The sequence below is a fragment of the Gopherus flavomarginatus genome, chromosome 2 (assembly GCF_025201925.1).
Source record: "Gopherus flavomarginatus isolate rGopFla2 chromosome 2, rGopFla2.mat.asm, whole genome shotgun sequence".
NCBI classification, from domain to species: Eukaryota; Metazoa; Chordata; order Testudines; family Testudinidae; genus Gopherus; species Gopherus flavomarginatus.
The window spans coordinates 213,742,502-213,761,985 of record NC_066618.1 but is presented as its reverse complement, the minus strand read 5'-3'; the positions used below and the strand labels follow the sequence as shown (position 1 = coordinate 213,761,985).

Here is a 19,484-nt window from a genome sequence, read left to right as displayed (position 1 = left end):
AGATAGTCTCAATTAACCATTCAAGCGCAGTCAATACAGCCACTTGCTCAGTTTCCACGGCAGTGGTAATGAGGTGGGCTTCTTGGATACATCTTTCTGGTGTTGCCCAAATTGCTGCAGATGACAATGGAAGATCCCCTGTTTGAAGGGCCCAAGCTCTTCATGGAGAAGATGGACTCTTCTCTCCACACCTTAAAGGGTTCCTGAGAATCTACTCAGCGGGACAGAAGAGAAGATACAGCACAGGTCACGACCTCCTCAATACCGACCATCTCAGCTCTATTATGCACTGGAGTATAAGAGGTCCAGTGTTCAAAAATGGAAGCAGTCAGCTTCAATTCATTACCTCCCAGTCTCTTGTAAGTACTTTTGATGGGTCAAGAGCCCGAGCAACTATACCTTGCAGCATCAGCTGCCATCTACACACACCCCTTCAGAAGTTGCCTGGCCCTCTTGTACAGCAGTTGGGAGAATATTACCTCTGACAGATAAGTCTTGGAGATTATTTCAAAGGGTTACACCTTTCAGTTCATGTCCAGCCCCCATTTCCACCCTCCTTCCTCATCTCTCTTCAGGGACCCTTGTCACAAGAATCTATTATGCCAGGAAATAGTCAGTCTGTTATGCCTAGGGGCCACAGAACCAGTCCTGGTGCATCTCAGAGGCAAGGGATTTTACTCCAGTTATTTCCTGATCCCCAAGGTGAAGGGAGATTGGAGGTCCATTCTAGATCTAAGGGCATTAAACAAATGTGTGAAGGCACACAAGTTCTAGATGATCATGCTAGCAGCCATTATTCCAGCTATAGAGCCAGGAGATTAGTTTTTGGCCCTCAACCTCAAGATGCCTACTTCCACATCTCAGTATGACCATCACACAGGAGATTCCTACTGTTTATCTTCAGGCGGGACTATTATCAGTACAGGGTGCAGATGAGAGGCCGAATGTCCTCATTACTGCTCCAGGGCTGGCCTGGGAAAACATTCCATGGGAGAAGTCCTCATTCTCTAATGGGACAGGGACCTCTTGTATGCTTTTCTCCTATTTTCTCTTCTATCCAAGGTCCTGTTGAAAATTCGACGGGACAAAGCAATTTTAAAATAGTTAGCTCCCCAATAGATTTCATTCCAAGTTACAGAGCTCTCTGTTTGTACTCCTATGTCAAGTCCATGGCAAAGATTTTTAGAAGTGACCAGTGATTTTTGAGTGCTTTGACTTTTTCGAGTGATTTTTCTCAAAACGTGGTAAAGGGGATGAGTGTGCTCAGAATTTATTTTAAAAACCAGGATGCATTAAGTGGCTCAAGTTTGGAACAACTGGATAACAAAAATGTTTATTCTTGCATGTAAACTGAATTTTGTTTATGTAAATCAGAAAAATATGTAAATTGTGTAATTTTACAAAGCTGTCCACTGTCCCGTTGGATTTTGTTGAGACATTTCATGTCTGCAACTTCAGAGCACTATGTTTTATATAAGTTCTTACACCTATATGTTTGCATTTTAAACAATTACTCCTAAATCCATACAGACTGAAGGAGAGACTGGGAGGTTCTGATCTATCACTGCTGCCAAAAATCTCAGTTTATTGTCTACTAACCTGTTAGGATGGGACCCTTCCTCCCCATCTATTTGCCTATTAGGGTGGGAGCTTAGGTGTCTGTATTGATGCCTTAGTTAAAAGAAATATAATGTGTAGTTACAGATAAAATTACCTATATTAACTTTTTTCTCTCTTAGAGGGGAAACCGGAAAAATTTTCAGTGAGTCTTTTGGATCCTCCGTTTCGAGTTGGAGTGCCTTTTAATATTCCTTTGGACTTGCAGGATGAATTTGGTCATCCCACACAGCTGGCAGCTGATATTGAGCCAATTCTTGAAGCTAGGTAATTAAACATATAGAATTTTTATTCTCCGTTTTTTGTAACTCTTTTAAACACTATTGTTCTTTAATTTTACAAGGTGTTGGACTAGGTATTTTTAATGTAAAATTGTCTGACACCTCCTGTTGCTTCCAAGCGTTCTTACATCTTGATTATATTTTGGGTGAGAATTAAAATGCTTTTCTTTAAATTAATTTTAATTTATTTTTTGTAGTGGTTTGACTTTACAATATGAAGAAATAAGTAGAGGAACAAATTGCGTCATTAAAGGTGTCACTGCTAAAGGCCACATAAACAATTACCTGGGCAAGGTAGGCAGAGTTATTTAAATTTGGGCAGTATATTTAAACTGCTCACTGCTTTATATGCAAAATGCATTCTAGTGTTCCGTTGTCTTTCATCTGTTCTTAAGTATGGGGAATAAGCAGGAATAAATATAACTATGACATAGTTGGCACCATAGAGACTTGGTGGAATAATACGCATGACTGGAATCTTGGTATAGAACGGTACAGCTTGCTCAGGAAGGACAGGCTGGGGAAAAAAAGGAGTTGTTGCCTTACTTATTAGAAATGTATACACTTATACTGAGATTGAGATGGAAATAGGAGACAGACTTATTGGAAGTCGCTGGGTAAGGATTAAAGGGGGTAAAAAAATAAGGGTGATGTTGTTATCACAGAATATTCAAGGAGCTGACTGAGGAGATATCTGAGCCATTAGCGATTATCTTTGAAAAGTCATAGAAGACTGGAGCAATTCCAGAAAACTGGAAAAGGGCAAATATAGTGCCCATCTATAAAAAAAGGGAAATAAGGACAAATCGGGGAATTACAGATCAGTCAGCTTAACTTCTGTACCCGAAAAGATAATGGAGCAAATAATTAAGCAATCAATTTGCACACATCTCGACAATAAGGAGATGACAAATCCATGCTGACTTTTACTTAAGAACCAATCGTGTCAAACCAACCTAATAGCTTTCTTTGACAGGGTAACATGCCTTGTGGATGGAGGAGGGGAAGCGGTAGACAGGGTATATCTTGACTTTACTAAAGCTTTGGATACTGTCTCGCATGACCTTCTCATAACCAAACTAGGGAAATGCAATCTAGATGGCGCTACTATAAGGTGGATGCATAACTGGTTAGAAAACCGTTCCCAGAGAGTAGTTATTAGTGGTTCACAGGCATGCTGGAAGGGCATTACGAGTAGGGTCCTGCAGCCAGGGAACAGTTCTGGGTCCGGTTCTGTTCTATATCTTCCTCAATGATTTAGATAATAGCATAGAGAGTACAGTTATAAAATTTGTGAATGATACCAACCTGGGAGGGGTTGCAAGTGATTTGGAGGATAGGATTATAATTCAAAATGATCTGGACAAACTGGAGAAATGATCTAAAGTATATAGGATGACATTCAATAAGGACAAATTCAAAGTACTCCATTTAGGAAGGAACAATCAATCAGTTGCATACATACAAAATTGGAAATGACTGCCTAGGAAGGAGTACTGCGGAAAGGGATCTGGAGGGTCATAGTGGACCACAGGCTAAATATGAGTCAGTGTAACACTGTTGCAAAAAAAGTGAACATCATTCTGGGATGTATTGGCAGGAGTGTTATAAACAAGACATGAGAAATAATTCTTCTGCTCTACTCCATGCTGATTAGGCCTCAGCTGGAGTATTGTGTACAGTTCTGGGTGCCACATTTCAGGAAAGATGTGAAAAAATTGGAGAAAGTCCAGAGAAGAGCAACAAAAATGATTGTGTCTAGGAAACATGACCTATGAGGGAAGATTAAACAAACTCAATCTTTTCAGTCTGGAAAAGAGAAGACTGAGAGGGACATAACAGTTTTCAAGTACATAAAAGGTTATTATAAGGAGGAAGGAGAAAAATTGTTGTTCTTAACCTCTGAGGATAGGACAAAAAGCAGTGGGCTTAAATTGCAGCAAGGGTTGGACATTAGGAAAAACTTCCTAACTATCAGGGTGGTTAAGCACTGGAATAAATTGCCTAAGGAGGTTGTGGAATCTCCATCATCGGAGATTTTTAAGAGCAGGTTAGACAAACACCTGTCAGGGATAGTCTAGTTAATACTTAGTCCTGCTATGAGTGCAGGGGACCGGACTAGATGACCTCTCGAGGTCCCCTCCAGTCCTATGATTCTATGATTAATTGACTTGGATACAGCATCTCGTACAACAAACATACATGTTTCTTGGATTATCTTAAATGTAAATGCAATCTGTGAGGGTGCTGGGGTATCATTAATGTGGTTTCGTGGGTGGGAGGAAGGCACTCGTGATTGCTGGAAGAAGTGTTCTGAGGGAGGCATTTGGAAGGAGGAGAGAGGGCAGATACTTAGACATTGAAAATGGGGGGGTTGTTCCAGTCATAGGGGGTTGCATGTGTGAAGGTATAAACCTGAGTATGTGAGAGATGAGCAAAAAGAGAATACCAGTGAAAAAGAATTGGGAGGAGTTTAGGGAGAGAAGAGAGTAGTGAGTAAAGAAGAGTAACAGCAGAAATGTAGATTGTGGCAAGATGAGGGAGGATCTTGAAGAAACTTGTTCAGTCTTGTAAAATGGGAAGCTACTAAAGCAGTGGTCCCCAACATGCCTGCTGGGGCATTTATGTGCGCCCGCCTAGTGCCCAGCAGGGGAGAGAAGCTGCAGCCTGGCACCTGATGGGGACAGAGAACTCAGACTGCGAGCACGGTGTTCTCTGTTCCCAGCAGGCGCGGGGCCCGCCTAGTGCCCAGCAGGGGAGACAAGCTGCGGCCCCGCGCCTGCAGGGGACAGAGAACTCCGGGGCTGCAGGCTGTGGGTGCCAGTGTTCTCAGTCCCTGGCAGGTGTGGGGCTGTGGCGTAAGCCAGAGAGAAGCCGCGGCCCCACGCCTACCGGGGACAGAGAACTCTGGGCTGCAGGCGCCGGTGTTCTCTGTCCTCACAGCTTCTCTCTTCTCCCTGGATTCATATATTATATTAAATATGATGGTTTTTGTATTATTTAATATACGAATACAAAATAAGCCTTGAAAAATTGTTGGCGCCCACCACACACTTCTGAAAATATGAACGTGCTACTGGCCACAAAAAGGTTGGGGACCACTGCACTAAAGGAACTCAGGGTGCAGGAATGTGATGTAATCATTGCAGGAGAGGAAAATTACCCTTGCAATGGCTGGTTGGATAAACTGTGAGGAGATAAGAACTAGAGATGAGAAAATATAGACACAAGTTTAAGCTGTGCGAATGAACAAAGGATGTTTATGGTTATGGTTATATCAGAAGTGGTGACAGTACCTAACAGAGGGCTGGATGGAGGGGAAAGAAGGAGTCAGAAGAGTCAAAAAGATTACATTGCAGTAATGAATCTAGGAGATAAATTGGATGGTATAGTTGAAAGTGGTGATTAAAAAAGAAAGGTGGGGCAGGAAGCAAAGAAGGTTAGGAGGAAAACTATTCACTTTCTTTAAAATAGTCTGAGGTGATAGCAAAACAATCAGGATACTTCGGAGAGGTAGCTAGAAAGGATACTGTATGGGAGAGGAAGAAGTTGGGAGTAGAGAGAGAACTGTTGCAATGGTTACTCTCCCAGTGATCGCATTCTCTGTAGAATGGAGACCAAGGAAAAGACACAGGTGGGGTTGAGAGAGAGGATGAGGAAATGCTGAAGGAGTGAGCCTGCAAGGTGGGGAAAAGCCTAGATAATAGTAATGGGAAAACAGTAGAAAGAAGATTGTGGATCAGTGTAGCAGGCATCGGACAGGTAACAATAAAGAGGAATAATCAATATTTTAGTTTAGCTGGAAGGCAATTAGTGACATAGCTCAGGGTGGTTTTGGTGGAATGGAGAGAGGGACAAAGCCAGATTGTAGGGGATCACGGAGACACTTGGAGGAGAGGAATCAGTGCAGAAGACAGCACATTCTAAGATTCTGAATAAACAGAAGAGAGTGGGTGGGAGCTGAAGGTAGATAAAAAGGCAGGTAGGAATAAGTGAAGATTTTCAAGACACTAAAGCAGATATAAGAGCATGCTTGAAGGCAAAAGGAAAAAACGATAGGTAAAAGATGAGAGAGAGAGGGGTCTGAGAAGGATCCAGGCATGATAGAAAGTCCATCTGAGGTCCAGAAGGTGGTGAGAGGCAGGGCGGTTGAAACTCTCTCTCCTGGCAAAGATAAAGAGGAAAACATAGGAGTAGATGTCATGGTGGGTGTCTACTATAGACCATCCAGTCAGGAGAAAGAAATGGATGAGGCATTTCTAGAACAAATATCAGAAATATCCAAAACACACAACCTAATAGTAATGAGGGACTTCAACTGCCCAGGCATCTGGTAGAAAAGTAATAGGGCTAAACAAAATATCCTTGAAATGTGTTGGGAACAAATTTTTCTTTCAGAAAGTAGAGGAAGTAACCAGAGGGACAGCCATTTTAGACTTGATTCTGACGAACAGGCAAGAATTGGTTATGAATCTGAAAGTGGAAGGCAATTGAGTGAGCATGATCATGAAATGATAGATTTAATGATCCTAAGCAAAGGAAGGGTGAGAGCAGCAAAATAAGCACAATGGGCTTCAAAAAAGCACACTTTAACAAACTCAGAACTGGTAGGCAGGATTCTATAGGAAGAAAATCTAAAGGATAAAGAAGTTCAGGAGAACTGACAGTTTCTCAAGGAGACCATATTAAAGGCACAACTGCAAACTATCCCATTGTGAAGTAAAGATAGGAAGAATAGTAAGAGGCTCCATCAAGAGGTCTTTAGTGACCTGAAAATCAAAAAGGAGTCCTACAAAAGTAGAAACATGGATCAATTACTAAGGAGCAGTACAGAAGAATAGCACAAAAAGGTAGGGACAAAATCAGAAAAACTAAGACATAAAATGGAGGATGGGTGAGGTCCCAGAGGACTGGAAAAGGGCAAATATAGTACCTATCTTGAAAAAGAGGAGCAAAGAGGACCTGGGAATTTAGCCAGTCAGCTTATCTTCAATATCAGAAAAGACAGTGGAACAAATTATTAAACAATTAATTTGTAAGCACCTAAAGGGTAATAGAGCGATAAGGAATAGACCGCATGGATTTGTCAAGAACAAATCATGTCAAACCAACCTAATTTCCTTTGACAGGGATTACTGGTCTAGTGGATGACACATCAGTAGGTGTGATATTTTTTTATTAAGTAAGTTTTTTAGTTTAGTTTGCAGATGACACCAAGCTGGGAGGGTTTGCAAGCTTTTTGGAATTAGAATTAGAATTGAGAAAGACCTTAAGAAATTGGAGAATTAGTCTGAAATCAACAAGATAAAATTCAATAAACGATAAGAACAAAGTATTTTGGTTAGGAAGGAAAAATCAAAAGCACACATACAAAATGGGGACTAACTAGTTGGGAGGTAGTACTGCTGGAAAGGATCTAGGGGATATAGTCAATCGCAAATTGAATGTGTGTCAATGTGATGTGTTGCAAAAAAGGCTAATATCATTGAGGTGTATTCATGGTAGTAAGACACAGGAGATAGTTCTCCTGCTCTGTAATGTACTGGTGAGGCCTCAGATGGAATACTACATCCACTCCTTGGCACCACACTTTAGGAAAGATTGGAGAGATTCCAGAGGAGAACAAAAACTTATAAAAGGTTTAGAAAACCTGACTCATGAGGAAAGATTAAAAAACTGGGCGTGTTTATTCTTGAGAAAAGATGACTGAACAGACACCTGATAAGTCTTCAAATATATGAAAGTCTCTTATAAAGAGGATGGTGATAAATTGTTCTCTGTCCACTGAAGGTAGGAAAAAGTAGTAATGGACTTAATATCTTGCACGGGAGATACAGGTTAGATATTAAGAAAAACTTACTAACTGTAAGGTTAGTTAGGCTCTGGAATAGGTTTCCAAGGGAGGTTGTGGTATATTCTTCATTAGAGGGTTTTTTAAGTCATGTTAGACAAACACCTGTCAGGTATGGTCTTGATTTACTTGGTTCTATCTCAGTGCAGGGGGATGGACTTGATGACTTCTTGAGGTCCCTTCCAGCCCCCCTTTTCTATGTGACCCCCTCCTGTGACCCTCCTAGTGACAAAGGAGCGCAGTTATAGTTAAGTTGTGTCATGACATCTGTTTAAAGGTCAACTTTTCTAAGAACGCTAAAATTGACATGCTTATTTGAATATCTTTGAAAATTGGTAAGCCTCAGAAAGGTACAGGGTAGGGTTAGTGACCCAGATTTGGAGTCATTTGAGCATGGGATTCCAGAGATATAAACCCGGGGGAGGACGGGGGAGAATAGCCATTTTGTAAAAAAAAAAAAAAAAAAAAAAAAAAAAAGTTCCAAGTTTCTCCTGTCCCCAAAAGCTAAGATCAAACTGTTGATATGATGGTGATCAAAATGGTCTCACGCCATCAAGTTTTGCCTAAGATAGTGCATGGCACGTACTAAATCTTTGGAGGACCCAAAATGAGAATGGTAATTAAGAAAATGTACACCATGCATATACCAATACAGAAAATGGGTGGAGGGTTTCCATTCCTGTCATTTTATATGCTCTAAAGGTAGGCTCTTGTAAATGGTCTAAAATAGGAATGGTTAATTGGATTATTTTGAAATTTGGAGTGCTTCATTGAGGGGGTCTGAGTTTGCATCAGTGATCCAAATTTGAGATCATTTGCCCAACAGGTTTCTGAATTCCAAGCCGTCAGAAGAAAATTTCCTTTTGCTGCCTTATACTGTTAACTGAGAGGTACTAATGATTGGATGAATCATACTTCAGATTCCTTGTTCTTCAGTTAACATAACTAAGAATAAATTAATCACAAGCCCCCACCTAAAACAAAAGGAATTTCTGAAAGAGGCTATTTCTACATTATAAGCACTAGAGCAGCACAGCTGCAGCTGTAGTGCTTGTAGCGTAGACACTTGCTACAGTGATGGAAGGGATTTTCCATTGCTGAAATTAATCCGCCGCCTCAGGAAGCAGTGACTAGGTCAGTGGAAGAATTCTTCTGTTGACTAGTGGTGTCTATATTGGGGCTTACGTTGGCTTTACCACTTCTCTTGGGTGTGAATTTTTCATACCCCTGAGTGATCTAGCTAGGTTGACCTAAGTTTTAGCTGTAAACCAGGCCTGAATGGCAGGAGGTTGCTACAGTTTGCGAGGCATGAGTGGCAATTTTATTTTGAGGGTAATGTAATCAGTCTTTGGCAGTGGGGGTTAAATTAAACATGTGAATGCTTCCTGGAAGGGGAGGAGTATTAGGAGGCAGAGAAGTGGATGAATAAGGGGAGAGGAGATGGAGATTATTGGGAGGGAAATAAATGCGATAAGTAATAGAGGAGGGCAGGAGAGATTCTGGGCTGAGATGAGGGAGGCCTGTTCTGGCAGTGCACCCCAACCTCCTGCTCTCCTCCAACTCTGCCAGTGAACCCCAACCCTCCTTTCACATTTAATAGTTGTCATAGCATAATTCCCAAATCTGGACCTTAGCGTCCAGGATATGGGTACTAGCATAAAGTCCTCTAAGCTTAATTACCAGCTTAGATTCTGTAGCGCTGCCACCAATCAGGAAATTCCAGGGCCTGATACCCTCTGTTCCCCCCAAAACCTTCCCTGGGGACCCCCAAGACCCAGATTCCTTGAGTCTCACAACAGAGGGGAAAAAACCATTTCCCTTCTCCCTCCTTTCCTCCTCCCAGATTCTCCCCGCCCTGGGTACTCTAGGAGAGAGAGACAGATTCCAGCTTCGTGAATCTAAACAAAGGGATTCTACCCTTCTCCCCTCCCTTCCCTTTCTCCCGGAGAGAGAGACAGAGAGAAACGCAGAGAGCAGGTTTTTCTTCCCTCCTCCCTTTCCTTTCTCCCACCAATTCCCTGGTGAGTGCAGACTCCTTTCCCTGGAGTCTTACAAGAGATAACCAAAAAATCAATTAGATTCTAAAAAAAAAGAGGAAAACTTTAATAAAGAAGGAAAAAACATAAAAACTGTCTCTGTAATCAAGATGGTAAATATACAGGGTTTTTTAGCTTATAGACAATAGAAAGAAGCTTTCTCCAGCAGAAACACAATTTAAGCTACTTCCAGCAAGTACACATCTGCAAATAAAGAAAAACAAGTTAAAAGACTATGACCGCCTTTGTACTTACTTACTATTCTGAATAGATAAAGAGACTGTAGTAGGGAGATTGGCAGAAATCTGGTTGCAGCTAGCTCTAGTCCCGTCCAGGACCCAGAGAGAACAACGCCAAACCCAAAAACACACACACAGGCTTCCCTCCACACGAGATTTGAAAGTATCTTGTCTCCTGATTGGTCCTCTGGTCAGGTGTTGCAGGTCACTCTTTCTTAACCCTTTACAGGTGAAAGAGACATTAACCCTTAGCTATCTGTTTATGACAATAGTGTTAGATCTAGTCCTGTGAGTGAGAGTGAATGGGTTGTAAAAGAGGTGAAGAGCTTGTATGTTTCATCACCTGTGGGGTTTTCAGGGTAAAAGGTGTGTCAGTGGTCATACTGGGGCATTGTTGAAAGAGGATAGAGTCAAGGTTGCATGGGCAAGCTTAACTTGTGCATTTTCTGGTTTTCAGAAGTTTTAAGTTTTGCTCAACTCGGTGTTCTGCAGGGGGACAACAACATACCACCAACTAACCATAACTCTATATTAACATTGTTTTTTGCCATTGAATACATGTTATTGTTGACAGCTTTTATACTGCTGTCCACAACTGCTGTAGAGTCTGAGGAATATTATATAATACTTTTTTGCACTGATTTATATTTCATATGGTCAGAACTTAAAATATTACTTGGGGCTATGTAAAGTTTCTCTTATTTGGTCAGTGTGGTGTTAGTGAGTGTGTAAACTCCTATGAGTAAATCTGTAAGAGAACTTGTTTAAAAACCATACGAGTTGCTTCTTATGCTGAATAAATGAATGCTAACATTATACATAAGTTTTTTAGAACTTCATTCTTGTTACTCATAATAGGTCTGCTCTAAATATTATTGCCATGGACTGGTATATGGTTTCCTGCAGCTAGAAGTTTAAATAACAGAATTCCTATGTTTAGCACAATTCATCATCATCATTCCATACAAAAACCTAGATTTAATAACACCCAGAAAGCCTTTAGGGCAAAGTGAAGGACTCAAATTAAAAAATGCCAAAGTTATAGTTGGCCTTGTAACTTTAACTTGGCCCCTTTTTTTGTTTGCCTCCTTTAGAGCACGTAAATGTTCTGCAGGATTCATTCATTGTGCAGAAAGAATAGTGCAGTGAATGAGACTGTTCTTAAATATTTTTATCCCACCTGTTCAGTGAGTTGACTCCTGATTCTTTCACTGCACATCATCGATTCTGTCCTCTGCAGAATTACATGTGCTGCTAGGCTGGTGTAAATTAAAATTTATTCCAGATCTACACCTTCACAAATGCAGATAATTGATCGATCTGGGTATTTATATGGCCTCCATCACCATAGTTTGTGAGGACTTTGATCAGAGTGTTTACCTGTCATCTGTTTTTTGTGCCGTTTGCAATATTGTTTGTATTTATTTTCATGGACCAGTTTTGGAGCTTTAGTTGTCCAGATTTGACATCTCTGGGGCGGAAGAAAAATCAGCGCAATCAACCACTTGCAACTATGTCTACTCACTTTGTTTTGTAACTATTTTATTACATACTCTTGCAAATTTGTATACCAATAAATATTTTCAAGTAGCTACAAAATATGAGGCACCCAAGGACTGCAGTGCTCCCTGTTGGATTTAATTCCTAGAAGTTTGGGCTTATGGATGTTCTTGAACTGGGAGCCTGGGCTTAGTGATATATCTTCAAATCAGCACTTATAGATAATTATATAACTAGAGTTGCCTACATTTTTATTACCTGTCCAGACTGGTATTCACTCTCCCTTACTTCTTGGTGTCTTGTTTCAAGCAGATAGAGAGCAATGGAGACAAGGTTTGCATATCTCTTCTTTAACCCCACCCCACCGAAAATTTTTTTTTATTATTTTTTAAAAGCTGTTGTTTTGTGTCCATTCATGTATGCATCTAGGCAGGCAAACACAAGTTATGTTAACTGGTTTTAAAGTGTCTGGGTTCATGTTGACTGATATTCAGTAACGAGAATAGAGATCTCTGGAGACAATAACATCAGAAAACTGATAATCTAGTTTGCAACTTAATACAGAAAATTTGTGTAAGCCCCAGGAATTTCACAAAAATATGCATGAAAGTCCAAAATGTTTTTGTAGGTTATGAGAATTTGTGTAAACAAATCTACGATCTGCATTTGTTCAGCGTTAATCCTTACAATGTTCTTTTCAATAGAATTTCAATCTGAAGGTTATTCTTCCTGGTTTGAAAGAAGATTCACAGATCTTGAAAATAAGATTACTGCCTGGTAAGTATTTTGAAATATTTGTGATGACATGTTGAAAAATATTCTAACATGTTCTTTGGTAATAGTGTGCCTCCACCCAAGCAGATACAATACCCAATGAGATGTACATTTACATAATTTATCATCTGTTATTGTCCATAATATGTTAGTCCAGGTACTGGGCTTTGTATAGTATTACTAGCAAGTGAAGACTGGAAATTTAAAACAAACTTTATGATGCCATCCCCCTTTGTATGGCAAAGGTTTGCTCAGCATTCCAGCTCTACCTGTTCTCTTATCAGTTGGAAATCACCTGCTTGTCTGAGATACATTTTGTTTTATTTTGAATCCTTTTTTCTGATCAAACTTTTTTTCTAAACTAGGCACAATTATTTAACATTTTTATTATTTCCTCTTACGTCTCTGGAACTTTTGGTTGCCCACTAGTCTCCATCTTCTTTGTTCCCTTTTTAGACGGGTCACTTTGTGAACAAATTCTGGGTTGTTCATTCAATTTCTTACTGACACAAACTGTGAAATCTTGGCTGGGGGTGTATAGATATAGTGTCTCAACTTTAGCATCATGCATTCCTCTCTTATGCCATTTAGTAGTCTGTAAGCAGTACCCCCCACCAGATTTCTAAGTCATGTTGTGGATGCACTGGAACTGAACAAATGTAGGTCCTCTCTGTAAGTGGAATTTTTTGGATGAACAGCTAAGAGTTTCTCAGACAATGTGGGTGAGGTAATTTGTTTTATTCTTTGAGTCGATGCAGTTGTGTATTCCATGTAGGTGTGCATCCGCACACCATACCAGAGCCAGAGAACTTTGTCTAGCAGTACACATAGAGACAGCACTCGGGTCTTATAGCCTTCTCCCCTCCCCTGCTGTACAAGGGTGATGCCACTATCAGTTTCTTCACACTGCTCATGGCTGGAGTTGGAGCTCTGTGTGGTATTATTTCACCTCATGCTTTCTGTCTCAGTTACCTGAGACTTTTCTTGTATATCAGGGATGGGCAAACTACTCTGGCCTGCGAGCTATTTTAAGTCGGCCCCTGCTCTGGCACTCCAACTGGGGCTCTGCGTTGGGGGCTGGACCACACGTCTTGGCCCAGCTCCAGCCAGGGCACTGGTCAGGGGCTGGACCACGTGGCTCAGCCCAGCTCCAGCCAGGGTGCTGGTCAGGGGCCGAACCACGTGGCTCAGCCCAGCTCCAGCACTTCAGTCAGGGTGCAGGGTTGGGGCTGCACCATGCAGCTCCTGGAAGCTGCGGCATGGCCCCACTCTGGCTACTATGTGCTCCAATGGGAGCTGCAGAGGTGGTGCCTGCAGATGAAGCAGTGTGTAGAGCTGCCTGGCCGCACCTCCACATAGGAGCCTGAGAAGGGACATGTCACTGCTTCCAGGAACCACCTGAAGTGAGCGTCGCTTAGAGCCTGTACCACCTGAGCCACTCTCTGCACCCCAAAACCCTGCCCCAGTCCTGATCCCCCTCTTGCTCTCCAAACCCCTTGATCTCAGCCTGGAGCACCCTCCTGCACCCCAAACTCCTCATCCCTGGCCTCAGCCCAGAGCCCGCTCCTCCAGCCAGAACCTGCACCCTTTTCCATACCCCTGCCCCAGCCCTGATCCCCCTCCCACCCTCCGAATTCCTCGGTCCCAGTCCAGAGTACACTCCAAACTCCTCATCCTCAGCCCCACCCCAGAGCCTGCACCCCATCCCCAATTTTCTGAGCATTCATGGCCTGCCGTACAATTTCTATTCCCCTGTGTGGCCTTTGGACCAAGAAGTTTGCCCACCCTGTTGTATATGGTTATAGCTCAGACTGTGCCCTCTCTCCCCTCCACCACAGAGAGAGAGCTCATTCTATGAGAGCCCAGATGACATTAATTGTGTTTCTAAGTGATGTTCCCATTTTGGATATTTGCAAGGCTGCCACTTGACCCTGTGTATGTATGTTAACAAACCACTGGGCCATTCTGCTGCATCCTGCTCATATGCAAACTTTGGGAAGACAATCCTGCAGTCTATGCTCAAACAGACTCCGAGCCCCAGCTACTGTGGGTACTACCTGAGAGTCATCTGCATGGAATACATGGCTGTATCTACTCCAAGAAGAAAACATGGTCACTTACTATAACTTTTGTTCTTTGAGATGTGAAGCAGACATATATTGCACAACCCATCCTCCATCTCCTCTAATGTTCGGTGTGAAAGAACTGATAGGGGTCAGGATGGCACCACCCTTATACGGCTAGGAGAGGGCATAAGACGTGAGTACCACCCCCACAGGTACTGCTAGGGAAAGTTCTCTGGCTCTGGTGCCCTGTGTGCGCACACATCTGCATGGAATACTCATCTGCATCACATCTTGAACAACAGTTACAGTAAGTAACACTGTTCTGTTGGACCAGCTTCTGTTGGTGAAAGAGACAAACTTCTGAGCTCAATAGAGCTTCTCTTTACCTTGTCATATCCTGGGACCAACCTGGCTACAACAACATTGCAAATACCAGTTTCTCAAGCAGTTCCACTTATACAGCATATGTAAGAGATTTGACATGGTGCCTTGTTCCAATGGTGTTGTTACTCCTTTTTGCACAGGCTTTTTCAGATTAGGAAAATGTATGAGATGTGTCAGGTCTGTCATGGGTTAATTACTCTTGGCTTTTGACCAACATCAGGTGTGCCAAGCCATTTTCGGGAAATTATTCTACAGTAGCCTTCCTTATAGTTAGACTAGCAGGTCCACCTGTAATTTTTTGTATTCCATTACCTTTTTCTGGGCTGCAGACAGATGTAAACGCTCCCTTCTGAGAACCGGTATAATAGTCTAATTTGATCAGATTAGAGTAAATTAAAGAGGTACTTCTGAATTTTCACCTCCTCCTGTGTCAAAGATATTTGGACATTCTCTTTCTTCCTGCAAATACCAGACGCAGTTCAGATTTGTCATAGAATTGCAGGGCATGGTCACATATTTTGCACTGGAATCTGTCTTTGGCAGTGCCATAACACTTCAGAGCAATTGATTCAGTGCAATCCTATCTTTTAAAGCTAATTTGGGGGCAATAGTGAGCAAAATCTTTGCTTTTCGTAGGGGACTAAAGTTTTTTTTTGGGGGGGTGCTTCCTGAGTAGAACTAACTGTCTGTTCATCTCCTTCTCTCCATCTGTTCTTCCCCTTTGCATTTTATGATGTAGGAGGCCACCCAGAATAAGCTGAAAGTACACTGGTGCTTGTAACAGGTTGGGGACTCACCACCTGGCACCTCCCGCTGGTGACTCCGGGAATTAGCTCTGTCCAGGGGAGCGCCCCCTCCTGGTGGTGTCCCGTCCATTGTTCTGCCCTCAGTTGGCATCTCTGGACCCACGTTGCTCCCTGCTTAGTGGCATCCTCTTTGAGGACGCTGCCCTCCAGTAGTAACCCTTAGTCCATCCGCATCCCCTTCCAGGGGTCGGTGATCAGCAGTCCTACACCCCAGCCGCCAGGTCCAACCACACCCTGTAAGTCTAGTCCCTCTTGTCAGGGATTTGTCATAGTCTATAATGGGCCGCTCCCTACAGCCAATGGCTGGGTGTACTGCAAGGGGGGACCCAGGCCCGCCCTCTACTCTGGATCCCAGCCCAGGGACCCTCTGGCAGCAGGCTCGCTGTCCTTCTTCTCTCCCCTCATCTGTCTGCTTCCCTGGGCCGCTTCCCCTGTGGCCCCTTGCACCTGCTAGGCCCTTCCCTTCAGGGCCAGCAGCCTGGCAGCCTCTGGGCTAGAGCTCCCTAGCCTCCCCAAACCTGGCCAGCACTGCGCTGTCCATGGTGCTAGTCTCCCACCCTTCGAGACTGACCTTCCCCTCTCAAAGGCCTGGGACAGACTGCCTGCTCCCTTCCTGGGCAGCCTTCTTATAGGGCTGAGCCTGGCCCTGATTGGCTGTCTCCAAACTGGGCCCTGATTGGCTCGCAATAAGCCCTTCTTTGATTGGCTCCCTGTCTGTGCAGGTGCCCTGGCCTGCTGCAGCTTACACTCTCGGAGTGGGGCAGTCCGCCCCACTACAATGCTCCATGTGCAAGGAGACCGTAACAACTACAGAAGAGCAGTTCTGCTAAGATTATTTCATGGGCCTGGGAACAATTGTAGGTCATGTCAATCCTGTGCTGAAGATCCTTAATTGCCACTTTAGGGCTTAATTAAAACTCTGCATCTGGTCTCTTAACGGCTATCCTTTTCATTTGACATTTTTAATCTTTAGGGTCGCATTCAGCCAAGGTAGGCAAACTTATTAACACGTTCTTGCTGATGATGTTATTCTGCCATTTATTCTCCCAAAAGCTTGTTCTAACTCTGGTTTTCAAAAGTAACTTCCTGTAAGGGATAGATCAGCAAACTTTGTTTGTGTAAAGCTTTTTACTAGCAGAGATTTTAATTTAGTCTTCAAAAGTTGTCATGGTCTCTTTTCCTTCCCCCTACCTTCCCCTGCCCTACCCAACCCCACCCCACCTTTCCAAAATAGCTGTCACTTTATAGGTCTTTCCTCACTTGTTGATAAAAATCAGTTTTAGATACTTGAGTTGTAAGTGTATGGTTCCCAGCTCAGGTGGGATATCATAACTGATTACTTAGTTCCTTTTCCCTTTTTAAATTTTAATTAATCTCTGTAATTCACCGTAGTTGTTTTTATTGCATAGGATAGAAATTAGAAGTTTTAAATAACTAATAGACAAGAACAGAGATTCTTTGCGAAATATTTCTGAAAATTGACCAGAGTTTATTTTGTCTTTATTCATTCTCGAAGGACTTTGACATATACCTCTGGTTTTAAAGCTAGTGAGTTACAGTTTTCTTTAGGGACTCCCCATTAATTTTTAGAATTAAGATTGACAACATATAAAAATTATTTTACCTTTTAAGCTATAAGGTTTATTTTGAGAACTCTCACTATGCCCTCCACATCACATCATTTTTTCTTTTTTTTAATTTTTCCTTATGTTTGTATATGAGTTATAAAGGTGGTAGATTACATGTTTAGAATGCCTTTTAGCATGATCAGATTTCTTTGTGGTTTTCTACATCCTATAGCACATTTCATATGTTTGCCTTGCATCTCATGGGAAAGTCCAGTTTCAGTATCTTTAGTGGTTTATTGGTCAACACTGATAGTACTGGTGACTTGTAAAGATGTGTTCTATATATCTAGTGATTGCTATATGTCTATTTAAGCACATTCAGGAGACTAGTAAACAAGCACCTGCAAGGACAGAACCCCCTGCTTATTTCAATACTAGTATTCTTCTGAGGAAAGACCATGCGCATGAATTGTGCTAAATTGTTTGTTACCAAAGGTACCGTGGCAGTTCAGTTTCTCTGCGTAACAACCGTAACTTGAAATAAAAGTCAGATAAAATTCTGAAGTGTAACCTCTACTCTAAAATTGTGTATGTTTACAGGCCCTCCTCGTCAATTGAAAGTGAAACCTGATTCTGAAATGCTAAAGATTGAAAATGGGACATCTTTCCCCTTTCAGGTTGAAGTATTGGATGAAGCAGGAAATATAACAGCACAACCAAAACTGATAGTTCACTGTAAGGTAGGCTACATTTTATGTATACTAGCACAGACTTCTGTTATGGCACTTATTTTAATAAAAAAGTGCAGAAAGGATCTATTTTGTTCCGTCAACCAAATGTAATATACTGGTAGTTTTCCAGACATCTTGAGATTTCATAGTAATTGCAACTTCAGTGCCACCTCTGCCACATAGTCCCTGATAAATGTCAGAAGTACAAAAATCTGACACATTAGAGATTAAAGAGATACTGGGATGAGGATATGTAATTACAGTATCAAGATACTTCAGATCATGCTTGTGTGTGTGTGTGCGTGTGCATGCGTGTATAGAGAGAGAGCGAGGACCCCTGCTTACATTTATTTGGTCTAGGATCAGCTAATGCCTCGAGTGAACTCTTAATATAAGAAATAACAGACTATTATTTCCAATATATTGTATGACAATAATTATTTTTAGTATTGGTTGTTTAACTGTCAGCAAACCACTGCGGAAGTACTTTGCCTCAGTCTTTAATAAGGCTAATGAGGAGCTTAGGGATAATGGAAGGATGACAAATGGGAATGAGGATATTACCGCATCTGAGGTAGGAACAACTTAATGGGACAAAATCGGAGGGCCCAGGCAGTCTTCATCCAAGAATATTAAAGGAACTGGCGCATGAAATTGCAAGCCCATTAGCGAGAATTTTTAATGAATCGGTAAACTCAGGGGTTGTACCGTACGACTGGAGAATTGCTAACATAGTTCCTATCTTTAAAAAAGGGAAAAAAAGGTGATCCGAGTAACTATAGGCCTGTTAGTTTGACATCTGAAGTATGTAAGGTCTTGGAAAAAATTCTGAAGGAGAAAGTAGTTAAGGGCATCGAGGTCAATAGTGATTGGGACAAATTACAACTTGGTTTTACTAAGGGTAGATCGTGCCAAACCAACCTGATCTCCTTCTTTGAGAAGGTGACAGATTATTTAGGCAAAGGAAATGCAGTAGATCTAATTTACCTTGATTTCAGTAAGGCATTTGACACGGTTCCACATGGGGAATTATTAGTTAAATTGGAAAAGATGGGGATCAATATGAAAATTGAAAGGTGGATAAGGAACTGGTTAAAGGGGAGACTACAACGGGTCGTACTGAAGGGTGAACTGTCAGGCTGGAAGGAGGTTACTAGTGGAGTTCCTCGAGGATCGGTTTTGGGACCAATCTTATTTAACCTTTTTATTACTGACCTTGGCACAAAAAGCGGGAATGTGCTAATAAAGTTTGCGGATGACACAAAGCTGGGGGATATTGCTAACACAGAGAAGGACCGGGATATCATACAGGAAGATCTGGATGACCTTGTAAACTGGAGTAATCGTAATAGGATGAAATTTAATAGTGAAAAGTGCAAAGTAATGCACTTAGGGATTAATAATAATTTTAGATATACATTGAGGACGCATCAGTTGGAAGCAACAGAGGAGGAGAAGGACCTTGCAGTATTGGTTGATCGCAGGATGACTGTGAGCCGCCAATGTGATATGGCCGTTAAAAAAACTAATGCAGTTTTAGGATGCATCAGGCGAGGTATTTCCAGCAAAGATAAGGAGGTGTTAGTACCGTTATATAAGGCACTGGTGAGACCTCACCTGGAATACTGTGC

The 19,484-nt window shown here is 42.0% G+C and overlaps 1 protein-coding gene across 4 annotated transcripts in view; it reads left to right on the top strand.

Annotated features, from left to right (window-relative positions):
* Positions 1–19,484, top strand: part of SMCHD1 (structural maintenance of chromosomes flexible hinge domain containing 1) — a 183,386-nt gene that overhangs the window by 69,518 nt on the left and 94,384 nt on the right. For all 4 annotated transcript variants that reach the window (XM_050939184.1, XM_050939183.1, XM_050939185.1 and 1 more), the window contains exons 20-23: positions 1,740–1,884; positions 2,096–2,192; positions 12,229–12,301; positions 17,723–17,862. In XM_050939184.1, the coding sequence (XP_050795141.1) occupies positions 1,740–1,884; positions 2,096–2,192; positions 12,229–12,301; positions 17,723–17,862 (455 nt within the window). The remainder of the gene's footprint in view (positions 1–1,739; positions 1,885–2,095; positions 2,193–12,228; positions 12,302–17,722; positions 17,863–19,484) is intronic.